This window comes from Oncorhynchus kisutch, linkage group LG21 (assembly GCF_002021735.2).
Source record: "Oncorhynchus kisutch isolate 150728-3 linkage group LG21, Okis_V2, whole genome shotgun sequence".
In the NCBI taxonomy this organism is placed as follows: domain Eukaryota; kingdom Metazoa; phylum Chordata; class Actinopteri; order Salmoniformes; family Salmonidae; genus Oncorhynchus; species Oncorhynchus kisutch.
Genome location: NC_034194.2, coordinates 7,177,674 through 7,197,751, shown reverse-complemented (window position 1 = coordinate 7,197,751; position 20,078 = coordinate 7,177,674). Strand labels below are relative to the sequence as shown.

General features: G+C 42.1%; 1 protein-coding gene across 1 annotated transcript; it reads left to right on the top strand.

Annotated features, from left to right (window-relative positions):
• The first annotated feature begins 863 nt into the window (after window positions 1-863).
• uox (urate oxidase) lies at window positions 864-19,084 on the top strand. Its single transcript, XM_020455456.2, has 8 exons — window positions 864-1,019; window positions 3,327-3,539; window positions 3,957-4,073; window positions 4,423-4,501; window positions 14,588-14,774; window positions 15,993-16,116; window positions 16,927-17,010; window positions 17,298-19,084. The coding sequence occupies exons 1-8, from the start codon at window positions 999-1,001 to the stop codon at window positions 17,370-17,372; spliced, it is 900 nt and encodes a 299-aa protein (XP_020311045.1). The 5' UTR covers window positions 864-998; the 3' UTR covers window positions 17,373-19,084.
• Window positions 19,085-20,078: the final 994 nt, after the last annotated feature.

The following is a 20,078-nucleotide window of genomic DNA, read 5'->3' as shown; positions in this document are numbered from 1 at the left end:
TGCTGTAGGCTGATTGGTGGTGCTCAAGCTTCCTATCACTCAGAAGTTATGCAGCAAGCTAAGGTGACATGGACGTTTCCCAGTTGCTTTGAACGTTTAAAATCATAGTATAAGAACACTTTTAAAGGCTCAAAGGATATGATGATTTAACTTTCAAAACGAGCTAGTTAGCTACCACGTTCTTGTCAAATTGTCAACAGAGTAGCTAGCGAAAAACAAGATATGCCAAATAACAGTCTAAAAACACTTCTGTGCAAATCAGATTTGATCATTCAGACACATGGCCAGGAATCATACTTGTACCCAACTGTGGCTTGAAATATCTGATTCCATATGCTTTTGGGGTACTCAGACTGCAGGAAAAAGAACAGATTCTAATCAGATATGCCCAAAAAATGGATGAGTCATTTCAAACTGCCAATGTGAACAAGACTTACCCAGAAAGACTCACAGCTGTATCACTGATTCAGGGGGTTGAATACTTATGTCATCAAGATACATTAGTGTTTTATTTGTAATGGTATATATTTTTTTTACAAATGTCAGAATTTTTCCACTACATGGACAGAGTATTCTGTGTAGATCGTTGACAAAAATGTTTAATCCTACTTAGTAACACAACAAAATGTGGAAAACGTCAAGGGGTGTGAATACATTCTGAAGGCACTATATCTGATGTAAGCATGTATTGTTTCTGATTGAAACATTCCTTTTCTAGTAAAAAAAAAATTGACATAGTTCTCAAGATTATGTTGTGAATTATCAGAATTCTGATCCACAGGTTATCAAATAAATATATTTTTCTAAGGCAAATGGTTACAGGTTGATAATTGAAAGATATGACAACATTTGTCAACTGACAGTTACTTGCGTAACTGTGAAAATGACAACAGGTAAGACCACCCTCTTTACAAAATCCTCCATCATAGCCAAATTCCACTCTTGCTGCAGACAAGGACACTACAGGACATCAGGAGACTGGAGGAGGCACAGACACCATGGCAACTACCTCAACTCAGGTACAGATTTTTTTTTTAGGTTTGTATGTCTTAAGTCAAGTTTGCAATTCTTGTTGTCTTGTTAACATTGACCCATTAGATTTCTTCAGAACATAAATACTAAGTATTTGTTGTGTGGGGTCAATGACCATTGAGCCAAACCGCTTTCTCTGACTGGCAATAGGGTGGTTACTTTCAACATAAAAAACTATTTGTTAATCCCAAACTTAAATCCATTAAACTTTTACCAAGCCTTAAATAATTGTCATAATTCATGGAATTTGTATTAGGTGCATTCCATAACATTTGCAAATGTGCAAATAGCTCTTACTGTCTATGATAGCTTTCTACTGTTTATACAAGCAACCCTGTCCCTGGAGTGCCGCAGGTACTGCAGGATTTTGTTCCAACTGGGCACCACACCTGACCAACTGAGTGAATTGATCAGTTCAGTGATTGCCTAAATTAAACACACCTGGTCTTCCAGGTCGGTTAAATCAAGAGCATGAAGTGGCTGCGGCACTCCAGAACCAGCGTTGCCTACTCCTGGTCTATACGGTTTCTTTAGTCTATAATATACTATTTAGTAGTGTTGGGTTCTGAGAATATGAAATATAATTAGTTATGTCACTGAGGGAGAGAGGGTAAAGTATAATATTTACATTATGTCAGGATATGTTATTGTTAGCCATCAGGGATCCTCTGGGGGTTGAGGAGACACAGTCTGGTATCAATAACCATGACAGCCTTGAGTTGGGGAGGAGTGAGCACTTTGGGGTAGAGGTCAGGTTAGATGAAGTGAGGAAGAACAGATATCACTAAGGTTCTGTCGAACAACAGCATTGGCTGTTCAGATGTGGAGGAGGAGACAGCCTAGGAGAAAGGGTTAAATATCAGTGCTTGTGTGAATATGTTTTTGTCTAATGCAGCTGCATTGACCCTCTGGAAAGAATAAACTTGGTTTTAGCTTTCATAGTGTCCGTAGAGTTTTTACTTTGAGAATTAGAAACAAACAGTAATGGAATAACATTTATTGAGTTTCCGACCCAATATAACACAATACAGTATAACATGTTGATATGCCACAAATATCAGATTGGTTTTTATCTCTTGGAATATAGGGTCTTCAGACAGATTGTAGATAAACCTTAGTATGCATCCAACATATTTTCAAAGTAATGTGGCAGAAATAGTATCTTTACACATTAGATACACAGTTTAAAAGTTAATTGTAACACTGTTGATATGCTGCAATAAGTTACAATCAATGTTCCCTCTAAGCTGTGCAGCTCCCCTTGGACTGCCACACAGAAGAAATATCAGCCAGCACAAAGAAGCTTGAACTTCACTCAACTTTCTAGAGTTCTCCCCTTTCACTCTACTGTGGGAATGATGTTTGAATCAATGCAATATTAGCCACTTTCAATGTAACAAAACAAAACAAAATGATCTATTATCTGCATGACTTAGTATGCAAAATTGACTATGCAAGACATTTTCTTGTAGGCAAAGCACATTGGAGTACAATTCTATTGCAATGACAGGCCCGACTCAGGCCATACTCTACACAGACCAGCACGCCATAACCAATCAGAGCTGCAGTAGGCCTATATGCAAATAGCCATTGCCATATATGGATCCGTGCCATTCACTTTGAACTGGACTGTGTTTATAGCACTTTGTAGCCACGTGCACATTTATTCATATTCTTTGCTAGTTACTGAGTTATTAGCCCAGTTATAGCTAATTTCTAGTCAACAATGGGGGAGTGGTTTCTTCCTACAGTATCACAAAATGTGTGCATTTCTAGCCATCTTTGAAAAGCAAATCAGGTAAAGAGCTTTTTATGTCTTAAAGTGTTGTATTTTGAGACGGTCTTGAATAAGCTAAGTAGCCAATAAGCAGGGGGTAGCATAATTTGGCTATTTCTCTCTAATAATGGTAAGGTAATAATAATTATTTTTATTTCGTAAAGTGGTTTCTTGTATCAAACAACACAACATTTTCAGTCACCTTGTCTGTCGGACAAGTGGATAGACAGGTTAATGTCAGGTCCTGCATGTTTTTTTCAAAAGTCTTTGATGGTAGGCCACTTTGGTGGGTCTACTTTATGATCAAATAGTCACTTGGCTGTGACCTAAAGCGAGTACAGCCTCAGTGTTCACAGTAAATGTGCGTCGGAAGTTGCACCAACTTCATTTTTGTTTTAAAAGCATATTTGAGATTCTTCTTGTAATGAAAAGCGGTAAATCAATTAAATGTATACTTATTATTATCACTGTCACAGCACTTTGTGCAACCAACCCCAATGTTCTGACGTTTCTGTAGAATGTGGAGTTTGTGCGGACCGGCTATGGCAAGAATCTGGTCAAGGTGCTGTTCATCAGACGAAAGGGAACTCACCACTACATCACTGAGCTGACGGCTAATGTGGAGCTCACCCTCAAGTCCCGCAAGGACTACTTGACCGGTGACAACTCGGACATCATCCCTACTGACACTGTCAAGAACACTGTCCATGCACTGGCTAAGCTGAAGGGAGTACGTGGTTGTGCACTCACACCAGATACATAGAAAGAGTTTAAAGGTTTGGGAAGACAGCTATCATCATCTGAAAAGTAGATGGCAGAATGCTGAATGAATAAAAGCACTGCAAATGGAATGGGTAGCCAAAATGACTTGGTGATATAGTTCACTTCAATATCAGTTTGTTAGACACCCCTAAAGGGTGGTCTAATGTCAAGATGAGTGCATTTCTCTAACCTGGAACCAGCCTGATTGCCACGTCAATCTTTCTAAGAGGTTCCACCATGCTAGCATGTCTCATACTCTGTTGTGTAAATTCAACAAAAAATGCATCAGTCTCACTTGAAATGGAAAGATAGGCTAAATCTAATTTCATATATTTATGTATTTCCAATTGACTTTAATACAGGACTAAGTTTGTGTTTTGTTTAGGTTTTGACCATAGAGCAGTTCGCCATGGACATCAGCAAACATTTCCTGACATCTTTCAAACATGTGACCAGGGTAAACGTGAAGATTGAGGAGGCACCATGGAGGAGACTGGAGAAGGTACAGTAGAATAAAGGCAGGATTCAAAATCCAAAACACAATGCCTTTCTTTGAGGACTTGCCCTCATACAACTTAAGGGTTTAGATAGGTGAAAGCAATAGGGTGCGATCAACATTTAGTCTATTGTGGTGTGAAATAGGTTGCGATTTCCCCATACCGCCAACACTTCAGTCCCTTCAGCTCTGCAGGGACACTTTCGAGGGGAGAAGGAAGTTGTTTGGAATGATGTCTATGATATAGATAAGCTATTGGATGTGAGCCCTGTGTGTACTCTGTAAAGGTATACTTGGATTAAGTGACATTTAATAGTGATGCATTTAATGAATGAGGCTCGTCTTTCTTGCACAGAATGGTGTCGAGCATGTACATGCATTCATCTACAGCCCTGAATCCTGGCGCTTCTGTGAAGTCGAACAGAATCATAATGGTGAGCTAATAATGGTCACAGACATACTCAAGATTGAATGAAAATGTCACAGTACCGTAATGCCTTATTTCAAGCACATAGAACTAGTGAGCTAATAACATCACTTTACATACTAGAACACAGCTATGTGAAAGATATCTTACCATCAGGATCTACCTTTAGCACATGGACAACTTATTATCAAATCTGTATGAAGTTCAAATGTATGAAGGTTTACTTTGTATGATGAGTGGTGAACCTAAAAGCAACGTCATATTCATTAGGCACCAAACCGAAGAAAATGCTCTGAAACTGAGTAAAACAGGGAGGTACAATCTATACTTGTCCAATTAAGCTAGCTATCATGAATGCCAGCCAATACTAGCTAGGTAGCTAGTATACAACAACCACAATGCTCCTCTGGAGAGGTCACTGGATGGCAGTTCAAATATCACAGCTAGATGCTGCCCCTAGATGCATAGTGCCTCCTACACTATACCTACATTCTTAGCCTTAAAAAAACGGCAATTCTGTACTAAATCATATCTCTGTACTATGTTAAACTTGCACCGGGGAGGGGGGGGGGGGTTTAACTACCCTCCCCGCACTTGTACGACTTGCCACTGGGCTAGGGGCCATGGTGACTAACAGTGGCTCTAGCCTTAGATTATTGATCAGCGGAGGGTTTTGTGGGAATCAGCTCCAGGATCTCAGAGGTGCGGTCATTTTCCTCAAGCAAACAAGGTTCTTCTGGTTCTGACTTTCCATCCGATGTCCAGAGCTCGGGGTAATCGCTTGAATCCTCTGCCAGCCGAGATGCACTTTCCTCCCCAGAGTCCTCCATGTCTTCCCTGTCCAGTCCATCGCCAGAGTGGGTGACCTCTCCTGCATCTACAGTGATTGAAAGCCCTGCAGCATCACTGTCATTGAAGTGCACTGAATCATCAATTTCAAATGGCAGGAAACCACTTTCTCTCTGCCGTAACGGTCTTGAATTATTTACGTGTGGGTTTGTCGATTGACTGAAGTCACTGTGAAAATCTCGGGGTTCCACTTGTCAGCCAACTTGCGGCGGCCCCTTTCACCCTTGTTGGCGATGAGGACATGATCCCGCATGGACAACCTGATGCCTTCAACCCGCTTTTCATACTCCCGACCTTGTCGTCTCTGTTGCTTGTCAGGGTGCTTTTGGGCAACACTCATAGCTTCCTTCAGCCCAGTGATCAGAGTCTCGACATACTTGTTGCAATCCACAACACTGGAGTTGTCCAAAACATTGCGGAACATAACATCCACTGGTAGCCAAGGGACACTACCAAACATGAGAAAGAATGGAGCATAGCCTGTAGTCTCGTGAACAGTGGCATTGTAGGCAAATGTCAATGACTGGATTTGTTCAGGCCAATGTTCTTTGGTTTTCAAGGGCAGACTCCTGAGCATGCTACCTATTGAAGCGTTCAGTTTCTCCATTCCCCATTGGGTGATATGCCGTGGTTCTTGACTTTTGGACACCGGAGAGCTTAAGCAGTTCTGCTATTAGCTCGCTCTCTAAATTTTCACCCTGATCAGTATGGATCCTTGAAGCAAATCCGTAGACACAGAAGACATGATCCCACAGTTTACGAGCTACTTGCTTGGCTGTCTGGTTTCTGCATGGCCATGCATGGGCAAGTTTAGTGAAGTGGTCAGTCACCACCAGAACATCAACTGAATTCTTCTTACTGTCTTCCGCTGTCCCAAAATCCAAACACACCAACTCCACGGGAGAGCAAGTCTTGATGCTCTCTAACTGAGCTCTAGCCGCTGGCTCTTGAGTCTTTGCTAGAACCCATTTCTGGCAGCAGCGCACATACTCCTTGATGTCGCTCTCCATTGCAGGCCAGAAAAACCTCTGTCTGGCCAAGGCTAGAGTTCTATCTTGGCCTTGATATCCTGCAAGGTCGTGAATGCCAGTCATCGCATTGAGTCTCAACACCTCTGGCAAGACATACTGGAACTTTCTCTGGTTTGTGTGACTCTCCTTAATGACACGATACAGAACTCCCTCTCTTAGAATCAAGCTGTCCCACTGTTTCATCAGCAACAACACTTTAGAAGAAACATTGTATCGATCTCGTCTGGTGGGCCGTTTCTTATTGAAGACGAAAGAGATTACCTTGGAAGTCACAGAGTCTTGCAGCTGAAGATCTCGAAGTTCCTCGTGCGAGAGTTCAGGCAAAGTGTAAATACCAGGAGAAAGCAGCCGTTGGATGTTGGAACCAAGCTGGATTGCTTGCATCTCCGTTGAATATTCTCAGTCGATATGTAGCAGACATATAGCCTTCACTTCAGCAGTGGTCAAGGAGGTTATCTCCTGGGGATAAGAAGCCCAACGGAAGGCATATTGGACATCATCATTCAACGTCCCAACAGCCTCATTCAGAAGTGCTAGGTAGGACTCCTCACCATTCTTTGCGGGACAGTCCACTGCGAAGGGGTCGCGGCTCAGTGCATCTGCTACTGTATTCTTGCTGCCTGGGATACGCTTCAAATCGAAGTTGTACGGTGCCAGCTTGGCAACCCATGTTCTCACAAGCGTCCAGCTTGGGTTTGTCATGATGTACGTTAACGGGATGGCAGCCATAAGAAGTTAACGCGATAATTGTCAACAACCGCTGAATTGCATAGCACCACACTCAAATAATATTACTAAAAATATTTATATTCATGAAATCACAAGTGCAATATAGCAAAACACAGCTTAGCCTTTTGTTAATCCACCTGTCATGTCAGATTTTGAAAATATGCTTTACAGCGAAAGCAATCCATGCATTTGTGTAAGTTTATCGATTGCTCAACAAAACATTATGTACACCTAGCATGAAGTAGCTTGGTCACGAAAATCAGAAAAGCAATCAAATTAATCGTTTACCTTTGATCTTCGGATGTTTTCACTCACGAGACTCCCAATTACACAATAAATGTTCCTTTGTTCCATAAAGATTATTTCTATATCCAAAATACCTCTGTTTGTTTGGCGCGTTATGTTCAGAAATCCACAGGAAAGAGCGGTCATGACAACACAGACACATTCCAAATAGTATCCGTAATGTCCACAGAAATATGTCAAACGTTTTTTATAATCAATCCTCAGGTTGTTTTTAAAATATATAATCGATAATATATCAACCACAACTGTCTTTTTCAGTCGGAGAGGGAAAGGCAATGGCTGCCCAAACTCTGTTACGCATACAAAACACTGCTGGCACCCGGCCATACAATGATGTTATCTTTCTTGCTCATTTTTCAAAATAAAAGCCTGAAACTATGTTTAAAGACTGTTGACATCTTGAGGAAGCGATAGGAAAAGGAATCTGGTTGATATCCCTGTAAATGGCGCAAAGGCAGGCTATGGAACATAGAAGCCACTTCCTGGTTTAATTTTCCTCAGGGTTTCACCTGCAATATCAGTTCTATTATACTCACAGACAATATTTTGACAGTCTTGGAAACTTTAGAGTGTTTTCTATCCAATACTAATAATAATATGTATATATTAGCAACTGAGACTGAGGAGCAGGCCGTTTAGTTTGGGGAACTTATTCATCCAAGCTACTCAATACTGCCCCCCAGCCATAAGAAGTTAACGGGTTACTATCTGTCCAGACAGTGAACTCGTGCCCCTTAAGCCAGTGACTGAATTTCTCACACACACTCCATTTCAGTGCTAGAAATTCAAGTCTGTGTGCCGGATACCTTCTCTACGACTTACTCAGGGTCTTGCTCGCGAATGCTATGGGCCTTGCCTTATCTTCACCATCAAGCACTTGACAAAGCACAGCCCCAAGACCACCCAAGGAAGCGTCAGTGAAGAGAATGAACGGCCTCTCGAAATCAGGGTGAGCTAGCATGACACAATTCAAAAGAGCATCCTTCAGCTTCTGGAATGCAACGACACACTCCTCAGTCCAATCCGATAGCGTCAGCTTCCGGGAAATAGCCCTGTGGCCCTTCTTCCCATCTCTTCCTCTTCTCTTTTGACCCTCACTGAGTGCAAACAAAGGTCTGGCTATGGCGGAACAGTCAGGAATGAAGTGCTGGTAATATAATACCATACCCAAGAAGGATGTCAGCCTCCGAGCAGAGGGAGGGCATCCGTCTGCCTCCATCAGCTGAGCTTGGCTCATCTTGGCAATGGTCTCCACCTTTTCAGGATCCACTGACACACCGTCCTCTTTAATGATACAGTGCCTTGCGAAAGTATTCGCCCCCCTTGAACTTTGCGACCTTTTGCCACATTTCAGGCTTAAAACATAAAGATATAAATCTGTATTTTTTTGTGAAGAATCAACAACAAGTGGGACACAATCATAAAGTGGAACGACATTTATTGGATATTTCAAACTTTTTTAACAAATCAAAAACTGAAAAATTGGGCGTGCAAAATTATTCAGCCCCCTTAAGTTAATACTTTGTAGCGCCACCTTTTGCTGCGATTACAGCTGTAAGTCGCTTGGGGTATGTCTCTATCAGTTTTGCACATCGAGAGACTGACATTTTTTCCCATTCCTCCTTGCAAAACAGCTCGAGCTCAGTGAGGTTGGATGGAGAGCATTTGTGAACAGCAGTTTTCAGTTCTTTCCACAGATTCTCGATTGGATTCAGGTCTGGACTTTGACTTGGCCATTCTAACACCTGGATATGTTTATTTTTGAACCATTCCATTGTAGATTTTGCTTTATGTTTTGGATCATTGTCTTGTTGGAAGACACATCTCCGTCCCAGTCTCAGGTCTTTTGCAGACTCCATCAGGTTTTCTTCCAGAATGGTCCTGTATTTGGCTCCATCCATCTTCCCATCAATTTTAACCATCTTCCCTGTCCCTGCTGAAGAAAAGCAGGCCCAAACCATGATGCTGCCACCACCATGTTTGACAGTGGGGATGGTGTGTTCAGGGTGATGAGCTGTGTTGCTTTTACGCCAAACATAACGTTTTGCATTGTTGCCAAAAAGTTCCATTTTGGTTTCATCTGACCAGAGCACCTTCTTCCACATGTTTGGTGTGTCTCCCAGGTGGCTTGTGGCAAACTTTAAACGACACTTTTTATGGATATCTTTAAGAAATGGCTTTCTTCTTGCCACTCTTCCATAAAGGCCAGATTTGTGCAATATACGACTGATTGTTGTCCTATGGACAGAGTCTCCCATCTCAGCTGTAGATCTCTGCAGTTCATCCAGAGTGATCATGGGCCTCTTGGCTGCATCTCTGATCAGTCTTCTCCTTGTATGAGCTGAAAGTTTAGAGGGACGGCCAGGTCTTGGTAGATTTGCAGTGGTCTGATACTCCTTCCATTTCAATATTATCGCTTGCACAGTGCTCCTTGGGATGTTTAAAGCTTGGGAAATCTTTTTGTATCCAAATCCGGCTTTAAACTTCTTCACAACAGTATCTCGGACCTGCCTGGTGTGTTCCTTGTTCTTCATGATGCTCTCTGCGCTTTTAACGGACCTCTGAGACTATCACAGTGCAGGTGCATTTATACGGAGACTTGATTACACACAGGTGGATTGTATTTATCATCATTAGTCATTTAGGTCAACATTGGATCATTCAGAGATCCTCACTGAACTTCTGGAGAGAGTTTGCTGCACTGAAAGTAAAGGGGCTGAATAATTTTGCACGCCCAATTCTTCAGTTTTTGATTTGTTAAAAAAGTTTGAAATATCCAATAAATGTCGTTCCACTTCATGATTGTGTCCCACTTGTTGTTGATTCTTCACAAAAAAATACAGTTTTATATCTTTATGTTTGAAGCCTGAAATGTGGCAAAAGGTCGCAAAGTTCAAGGGGGCCGAATACTTTCGCAAGGCACTGTATGTCCGAGGAATTTCACTGTTCTTCGTAGGAAGTGGCATTTCTTGGGTGCTAGTTTGAGATTGTTGGCTCTTAGACAGCTAAACACAACTTCAAGTCGCTGTAGAGCCTGTTCCTCGGTGGGTGCAAAGACCAACAAGTCATCTAGGTAACAAAGGAGATTTGAAAAATGTAGGTGCCCAAATATACTTAACATCATTCTCATGAAAGAGGCCGGGCTGTTACACAGACCTTGTGGCATGCGATTGTACTCATAAAGTCCAATCGATGTGGTAAAGGCGGTGTACTTCTTGTCCTCTTCATGAACTGGAATGTTATAAAATCCTGAAGTCCATGGTGATGAAAAATGCACTGCCACCAAGGGCTGCGAGGCAATCTGCTTGATGAGGAAGGGAATGAGCGTCCTTCACCGTTCGTGCATTCATCCACCTGAAGTCAGTGCATATCCTCAGACTCCCGACTAAAGGGAAGGCATACTCACTAACCGACTTGCGTATAAAACCTACGTCCTCCATATCTGTCAATACCTTCCTCAGCTTCAGGTAATGAGCAGGTGGAACTCTTCTGTATGGTAGCCGGAAAGGTCTGTCATCAACCAGGTGGATACGGTGAACATAACCCCTGGCTTCTCCACAGTCCAGATTATGTCTTGAGAAGATGTCTTCATATTTTGTGATGGTATTCACAAGCTTCTCCTTCCACTGGTCAGTTACCTGGCATCCATTAATGTCAATGTCTACTAATCCTAGATCAGACAGTCTTTGTTTCAGATTGTGGCAGCCATTGTCATCCTGCTTCTGTTCCATTGGGGTTTTCCTCACTTCATGAAGGCCCTGAAAGATCGTTGCATCCTCAACAGCCAAGCATGTAGACATATCGGCCAGCTTCATGTTACGTCTTAGGGTGAGATGTTTGTCAGGACAGTTTACTACCCTCAAAGGGACCCAGCCATCTCCCCACATGGGTGTAGTAACTCTACCCACAAGTATGTTTCTGGGCATGACCTTTGACCTGGTAGGCTCGACTATTACAGTGCTGCCTGGAGACAATGCCACATTTTTAGGAAGTTTACCCCAAACTAAGTGTTCAGTCTTGGGCGAAAGAGTCACAGCTTGAGTGAGCTTCACTGTCCCAATCTTGCCACCGACTTGCTGTCCCTTCCATCTTGTGACACTTGTCGTCATCATCTGCGGAAACTTCTCACCCTCTGGTGAGTGGGTCTGGCCATCCATGTTGTTGATGAGCTTCCAGTACTCGTCAGTGCCTTTCATCTCATGCAATAGATGCTTAATGACATTCGATCCCAGGATGAGATCATCACGCTGTCCAGGAACAACCAGGGTGGGCACTTTAACATCAATCCATAGATTTGCATCTCCAAATCATAGAAACACTTTGTTGAGGTCTTCTTCCCCCCACACCCCACTAACACTAACTCTGTAGGAGTCTGATAATGCTGAGGAAGGGCACCTGCTTCCAAAAGTCTCTCCTCCGCATGTTCACTCAATGTACAGGCCATAGACCCAGTGTCAAGCATGCCCTTAAGCTGCACTTTCCCATGTACAGACACAGAGGTGTAAAACAAATCTGAAAAAGCCTCAACCTCTTGTGAACCTAACATAACAACTTTCTCTCCTTCTTTCGCATCAGAGCACAAAATCTCATACGTTTTCTCGAGATCATCGGATTCTTTCTTGGGGGTAGACAGTTGAACACCCACATTTCCCCCTTCACCTGTGGGCGTGTCAGTTTAACGGTTACTGCTGTGGTGGTGAGTTTCTCTGCTGTTGTGGTGGGCGTCTCTCACCACCATAGCGTTCCCCCTGTGTTGGACAATTTGACTTCCAATGATCTGGGGAAAAGCACCAGAGGCACAGGTTCTCATGTCTACAGTGCATCACAGTGGAGTGATCTGTTAAGCCACAAACCCTGCATTCCCTACGCCTGAAGGGTTGGGCGGGGAAAGATGGTGCCTTGGCCTGTGCCCGTGAAACCATAACGGGTGGTATGCTCTTCTCTAAGGTACATTCAGGCAGGTGAATGAGTCTCTCGATACTTGCACTCGGCCCATCTTGTTTGGCACTTGATGTGAGAGAAGTGTCAATGCACGCACAAGCATTGACCCCACCTTCAAACTGAGTTATCTGGGTATGTACTGTTACTTGCTTTGAGGATAGAGTGGTAGATTCACACACAGTGGCCTTCCTGCGGCGTTCATGTTCAAAGATTCTCTCCTGTACTTCACTCGCAGACAATTTCTCAGCAGACTTGTATTGGAATACTGCTGCCAGTTTGGGGTCAGGGCAGTATGTTACAAACATCCTAACGACATCGGAGTTGGAGCTGTCAATCTTCTTACCTTGTCTCTTAAGGCCCTCGTCAGCGACATCTACGGCCTTGTTCAATCGAACCCAATACTCTATAACAGCCTCTCCGGGTACAGGTTTAGTATTGTAAAAATCAGCCAAAGGCATGCATGAATAGGCCAATTCACTGAAATTCTGTTTCAGAATGTCAAATACAATCTCTGGCTTCTCTGTAGGATCAACAGTTGTCTCATTGGGTAAATGTATCTTTACCATGTCTCTTGCTTTGCCAGATAATCGACTAATCATCTCATCTGATTGTTCCCCAACAGGACATCCCTTCCTCCTCAAGTTTATTCTCATCGACTCCTCCCATTCATGAATGGAGCATTTGTCTGTACCATCTCCTCTATATGGTGGAGGTTCCTTTATGTCTGATTGCATGATGAACTTAATTTTACTGAGGTCCACATATCCTACTGACTCTGAATGATGATCACTTATCTTTTCTGTACTTACTGGTGGCTCATAAGTACTGGACCTGCCACTCTGTAGTTCTTCCCTAATGGAGCTCCCTATTTCCCGGGCTAGCTGAGTGACCGGCTCAGCTAGACCATCTACAGGGGTGTTTGGATTAACACTAGATGAAGGGATTTCATCCACATTTTTTTTGTGGAGCAAAACATGGGGGAACCTCCTGCAGCTACACGCTTTACAGGGGTTTGATCAGAGTATGAGAAACACCTCCCCCTCCCAGCAGTGAATTTGGGTTCATCACCATTATAAGTAGCCATAACACTAAACCACTAATGTTACGTTAAAATGTCTGTTGATGACCACACTTCTATGTTAGTTAATACATCATTGTCAGAATAAAAATAAACAGGAAAGAAAAGACTGCAGTTCCACCTTTTGCCACAAGGCGGCAAGAGTACCTCAATGACATAATTAGTCTCTAGAACAGCAGCACCGCGGTGATTGTGCTTGATTAAAACTATCTCTGCATCCTGCATCTGCATCCAAAAGAAAATCAAACATTTGTAGACAACATATGTTCTGAGAATCGTCGCCTCTTACTACAACAGATGCACAATACAAGGGACTGGGATCGTTCGAGGAGCTAGCCATCGTTCACACATACACATGCTAATACCTTAGCTAGCTATTACCCACATGTTGAATTCAGAATGTTGATATCATCCTAAAAAGACGACAGAAAAAGCGTGCCTACCTCTCATAGTGCATCAAAATGATTTGAACACGAGCACGCAGGGCATAACTTAAGTACCCACTCCCCTACTCCCAGGATGCAGGCATGCATGATAACAAATCAACATGACATATTAGTATATGAACCTGGTGAAATTCACCCAGTACTTTAACAACTGTTACACACAGTCTGTTTACTACTCATTTAATCAGAATTCATAGACCGGCAGGTAAGCGTGCTCTCGAGCGTCTAGGTCTTCTTTACCATTCTGCCATCAGATTTGCTACCAATGCTCCTTATAGGACACGTCACTGCACTCTACTCCTCTGTATTCTGGCCATCTCTGTATACCGGTCGCAAGACCCACTGGTTGACGCTTATTTATAAAACCCTCTTAGGCCTCACAACCCCTATCTGAGATAACTACTGCAGCCCTCATCCTCCACATACAACACCCGTTCTGCCAGTCACATTCTGTTAAAGCTCCCCAAAGCACACACTGGGTCGCTCCTCATTTCAGTTCACTGCAGTTAGCGACTGGAACGAGCTGCAACAAACACTCAAACTGGACAGTTTTATCTCAATTTCTTCATTCAAAGACTCAATCATGGAAAATAAAATACAAATTAAAAACTGGGATTTTCATTTTCCATTGCAAAATGCTTTAAAACATTTTTGTTGTTGTTTGCTCCAATGAACACAACCCTGGTCTTTACCTCTGTGCTCTTCCCTCACAGAGAGCCCTATTCTTCACAGTGGCGTGAAAAACATGAAGGTGCTGAAGACCACTCAGTCTGGCTTCGAGGGCTTCTTCCGAGACCGCTTCACCACTCTACAGGAGGCCAAGGACAGGTGTTTCTGTACCTCTGTCTACGCCAGGTGGCGCTACAACAAGGTCCAAAATGTCAACTTTGACAGTGCATGGTAATTCCCTGAGTTAATAACCTGTGTAAGAGAACAGTTAATTTCATTAATACTGTACATAGTGCCCCATAATACTCTTGACCTAACACCTGTGATATGTAAAACAGATATAATTTACACGTATTTAAAAAAAAAACATTATTAGCACAGAAAGTTTTTTGTGTTATTACATACAGCCGGAAATAACTTTTGGATATCAGAGCGGCGGTAACTCACCAGCATTGCGACCAGGAATACAACTTTCCCGAATTGGATCATTTGTTCGTACCCCCCAGGGCAATTGAACTTACCCCAGAGGCTGCTCCAAGACACCACCGGCAGAGAAGAGGTATTTGGAGTGGACTTCTAGTACAATTCAGGAGGCGTGCACACCATTCACCACTTCCGAGTATATTAGTCGCTAATGTTCAGTCTCTGGACAATAAAGTAGACAAGCTCAGGGTGAGGATCTCCTTCCAGAAAGTCATCAGGGACTGTAACATACATGGGACTTTATGCAAACTGGAGTTGGGGATTTTAACAAGAAAATGTGTTCATTTCTTCGCCCGCTTTGAGGATAAGACAGTGCACCAACGTGGCTCGCTCCCAAGGACTGTGGGCTCTCGTTCTCCGTGGACAACGTAAGACATTCAAGCGTGTTAACGCTCGCAAGGCTGCCGTCCCAGATGGCATCCCTAGCCACGTTTTCAGAGCATGCGCAGATTAGCTTGCTGGAGTTTTTACGGACATATTCAATCTCTCCCTTTCCCAGTTTGCTGTCCGCACTGTCTCCAAGATGTCCACTATTGTTCCTGTACTCCCTAGACCCACTTTTATTTGCTTACCGCCCCAATAGATCCACAGACGATGCAATCGCCATCGCACTGCACACTGCCCTATCCCATCTGGACAAGTGGAATACCTACGTCAGAATGTTCATTGACTATAGCTCAGCCTTCAACACCATAGTACCCTCCAAGCTCATCATTAAGCTCGGGGCCCTGGGTTTAAACCCAGCCCTGTGCAACTGGGTCCTGGACTTTCTGACGGGCCGCCCCCAGGTGGTGAAGGTAGGAAACAGCACCTCCACTTCACTGATCCTCAACACCGTGGGCCCCACAAGGATTCATGCTCCCTGTTCACCCATGACTGAGTGGCCATGCACGGCTCCAACTTGTGAAATAATGAACAAACTGATAAGCTTGGGGAAATATTCAATATTCTACTCTTTTTTTGCAGGAACTGTGTCAAGGAGACAATAATTGAGAAGTTTGCTGGCCCATACGATCGTGGAGAGTACTCTCCCTCTGTGCAGAAAACCCTCTACGACACACAGGTCATAGTCCTGGATAGGGTGCCTGAGGTAGGTTCACGCAGAATAAACAAGAAGTCACTTTATGTCCAACATGATGGACATTCCACTCCAAAATGAAAGTTTGTCTTTCAAACCTTTAAAGTAGTAGTGTTCTTTTGAGAGTAATCCATGTCCTAGGCCATCTGTTTTATAGATCATAGCAATGTAAACGATATGCCACAATCAAAAATGGAATGGAAAATATAAGCACGGTGTAATTTGTAGATATGTGTGGCTTATCTTTTCCGTTCATTTAGGCATATAGCTAGATCTACACAACTGATGAATTGATGAACTGATGAAATTTTGTATTTTGGCTTGTAACGTCCCTTTAATCTGACTCTGACTGAAGCTAGAGTGGCAAACTGCATGCTGATAAAGCCTATCTTCCCTCTTCCTCTAGTTTAGGGACAGTATATAGCCTAACTCTTACACTAACATGCACACATGCATACACACTTTTAAACTAAACAAATAGAGTTAGTTTTTTTCGTGATTAATGATCAATTCATTTATACATTTATAATGATTTAGGTTTTGTTATTTGTTATTTGGCTTCCAACCACACCTGCACAAGTATTTAAAAAAAATAGTGGTATTGTCCATCACTTGTTTTTCCTTGGTGCAAATAAATAAAACATTCATAAAAAATCTCAGAGTAGGAGTGCTGATGTGGGATCAGATTCTCCCCGTCCAAGCAATATCAATCATTATGATCAAAAAGGGGAAACCTAGACCAGCACTCCTACTCAAGAGACGCTTTAAGAATATGGGCCCTTGTTTCAAAACACTAAGTGTTACTGTGTATGTCTGTTTCAGATTGAAGAGATTGAGATAGTCATGCCTAACCAACATTATTTCACCATTGACATGACGAAAATGGGTCTCACCAATAACAATGAAGTGAGTTGCAACCGGAGAGATACTCAGATGGCCTGTTGCTTCGAGTAGATGCTTCTCCTTGACCTGCCTTTAAGGAAGAGATGAAAAGAAAATTCTTTGTTATGCGTTCTTCCTCTATTTCAACTTTTTTTTACACTAAATTGTATATGGAAAACTTAGGAAAAAAGTGTGATTTTACAACTATTACTACAACAGTTGGCAGCATTTCTATGATTTAACAACTTTATCACCACTGGTTGCTCACTGTGGGTTGAATATCTAGTTAACGCATTGCCTTTTCCTTCAAGGTTCTTCTGCCATTGGACAATCCTTCAGGGAACATCATGGGCACAGTACGCAGGAAGCTGCAAGCAAAGCTATGAAAAGGAACACAAAGCTACCCGAAAATACTTTAATCACAGTGAGAACAAAATGATAATTAATGTCCCATCGGTTAAGGTCTCTCCAAACACAACATACTGATCAATCTACAAGGTTGTGTTCATTAGGCACGAAACGGAAAGAAAAACAAACTGAAACGGGGAGGCCTAAACTGTCCGCTGTTGCAAATGTATTTACATTGCGTGCCCGTTAAGTGAAGTAAAACATGTACAAAGCTGTATCCTTGCTAACAATTTTACTTCCCTGAAATTACAAACAGACAAGTTTGTTCATGTTCTCCAATTAAGAATTTCAAGTGTAGAAAGTGATTCACCCCACATGGTAAAACTTATCCTAAAGACGAGTCAAGGTGAAACTTTTGGTTTACACTAATTGCAATTGTTGCCCTTAAGCCATTTTACCACAACTTTGGAAGTATGCTTGGGGTCATTGTCTATTTGGAAGACCCATTTGCGACCAAGCTTTAACTGATTCCTTGAGACTGATTCCTTGAGATGTTGCCCCATTTTCCTCCCTCATGATGCGATCTATTTTGTGAAGTGCACCAGTCCCTCCTGCAGCAAAGCACCCCCACAACATGATGCTGCCACCCCCGTGCATCCCGGTTGGGATGGTGTTTTTTCGGCTTGCAAGCCTCCCCCTTTTTCCTCCTAACATAACAATGGTCATTATGGCCAAACAGTTCTATTTTTGTTTCATCAGACCAGAGGACATTTCTCCAAAAAGTACAATCTTTGTCCCCATGTGCAGTTGCAAACCGTAGTTAGGGTTTTTTATGATGGTTTTGGAGCAGTCGCATCTTCCTTGCTGAGCGGACTTTCAGGTTATGTCGATATAGGACTCGTTTAACTGTGGACATAGATACTTTTGTACCTGTTTCCTCCAGCATCTTCACAAGGTCCTTTGCTGTTGTTCTGGGATTGATGTGCATTTTTCGCACCAAAGTAAGTTATAAGTGAGGTAATGAGTTATAAGTGAGGTAATCTGTCTGTAACAAACAAAGTAGATGTCCTAACCGACTTGCCAAAACTATAGTTTGTTAACAAGAAATTTGTGGAGTGGTTGAAAAACAAGTTTTAGAGACTCCAACCTAAGTGTATGTACACTTCCGACTTCAACTGTATAACAAATGTATATAGTTTCTGCTCGGTATGTAATTGTTTGGATTGTTGTAACACAGGGCACCATTGAAAAAGAGACCTTGTTCTAAATTGTGATTTTCTGTATCAATAAAGGTACAAAGAAAAAGGAGTGCACAATCATGGCAACACACTCTTTGAAATAAACATGTTTGATAAATATAATAAATCTATGTAGAAAATAAAGACCTGCAATATTTAGCAGGTGCATAGCATTTACCGCTACAACATATTTCAATTGGAGTTTAAATGGCAAAATCAAAGTAATGTAGCTAACTACTACAGAAAAAATACAGCTGTTGAATAAACAAATCAACTACCACATTTTTACTGAGTAAAAATAATGCTTTAGCAGGTTTAATCAATCTGAAAATACAATATAATCATTCAGGTCTGAACTGTGAATTGAAAAGAAATATCTGACTGTATAGGCTAACAAATAAACTGGATTACGTTAACTCCCAACATGAAAACAATTGTGGATGCAATCATTGTTTTAAGAAACTTTAAAAGAGCATCTACTCATCTAATAAAGCTAGGCGATGAACAGACAACTATCACAATGTTGACTCTAGTCTATTGCATGCAATGCCTTTGCAGCTCTGCCCACACTTTAAGCAAAGAATCCAAAGGCCTTTTGGGAACAGGGATTCATTACTACACTGAACAAAAATATAAATGCAACATGCAACAATTTCAAATATTTACTGAGTTACAGTTCATATAATGAAATCAGTCAATTGAAATAAATTCATTAGGCCCTAATCTATGGATTTCATATGACTGGGCAGGGGCACAGCCATGGGTGGGCCCCACAAAAGGGCTTTATTCCAGACATAAATACTCCTCAGTTTCATCAGTTGTCCGGGTGGCTGGTCTCAAATTATCTTGCAGGTGAAAAAGCTGGGTGTGGAGGTCCTGGGCTGGCGTGGTCACACGTGGTCTGCGGTTGTGAGGCCGGTTGGACGTACTGACAAATTCTCTAAACCAAAGTTGGAGGCGGCTATATGGTAATGAAATTATCATTAAATTCTCTGGCAACAACTCTGGTGGACATTCCTGCAGTCAGCATGCCAATTGCACGCTCCCTAAAAACTTGAGACTGGCATTGTGTTGTGTGACAAAAATTGACATTTTAGAGTGGTCTTTTATTGTCCTCAACACAAGGTGCACCTGTGTAATGATCATGCTGTTTCTTGATTATGCCACACCTGTCAGGTGGATGGATTATCTTGGCAAAGGAGAAATGCTCACTAACAAGAGTGTAAACAAATTTCTGCACAACACTTGAGAGAAATAAGCAATTTCTGGTATCTTTTATTTCAGCTCATGAAACCAATACTTTACACGTTGCGTTCCTATGTTTGTTCAGTATAATTAGAATAAAATTAAGATTATTAAGACTATAAGATTACAATTAATTGTGATGAGACTGATTTGAAAACCATCATGCTGTCACGATCGTCATAAGGAGCGGACCAAAATTCAGCGTGGTATGTGTTCATGATGATTTTTTAATTAAAGAAAGCACTGAACACAATACAAACT

Coding starts and splice junctions, on each gene's coding strand:
- uox (XM_020455456.2), top strand. CDS start 999: ATGGCAACTACCTCAACTCAG. Junction 3,540..3,956: donor CACTGGCTAAGCTGAAGGGA/GTACGTGGTTGT, acceptor TGTTTTGTTTAG/GTTTTGACCATAGAGCAGTT. Junction 16,117..16,926: donor TCCTGGATAGGGTGCCTGAG/GTAGGTTCACGC, acceptor TGTCTGTTTCAG/ATTGAAGAGATTGAGATAGT.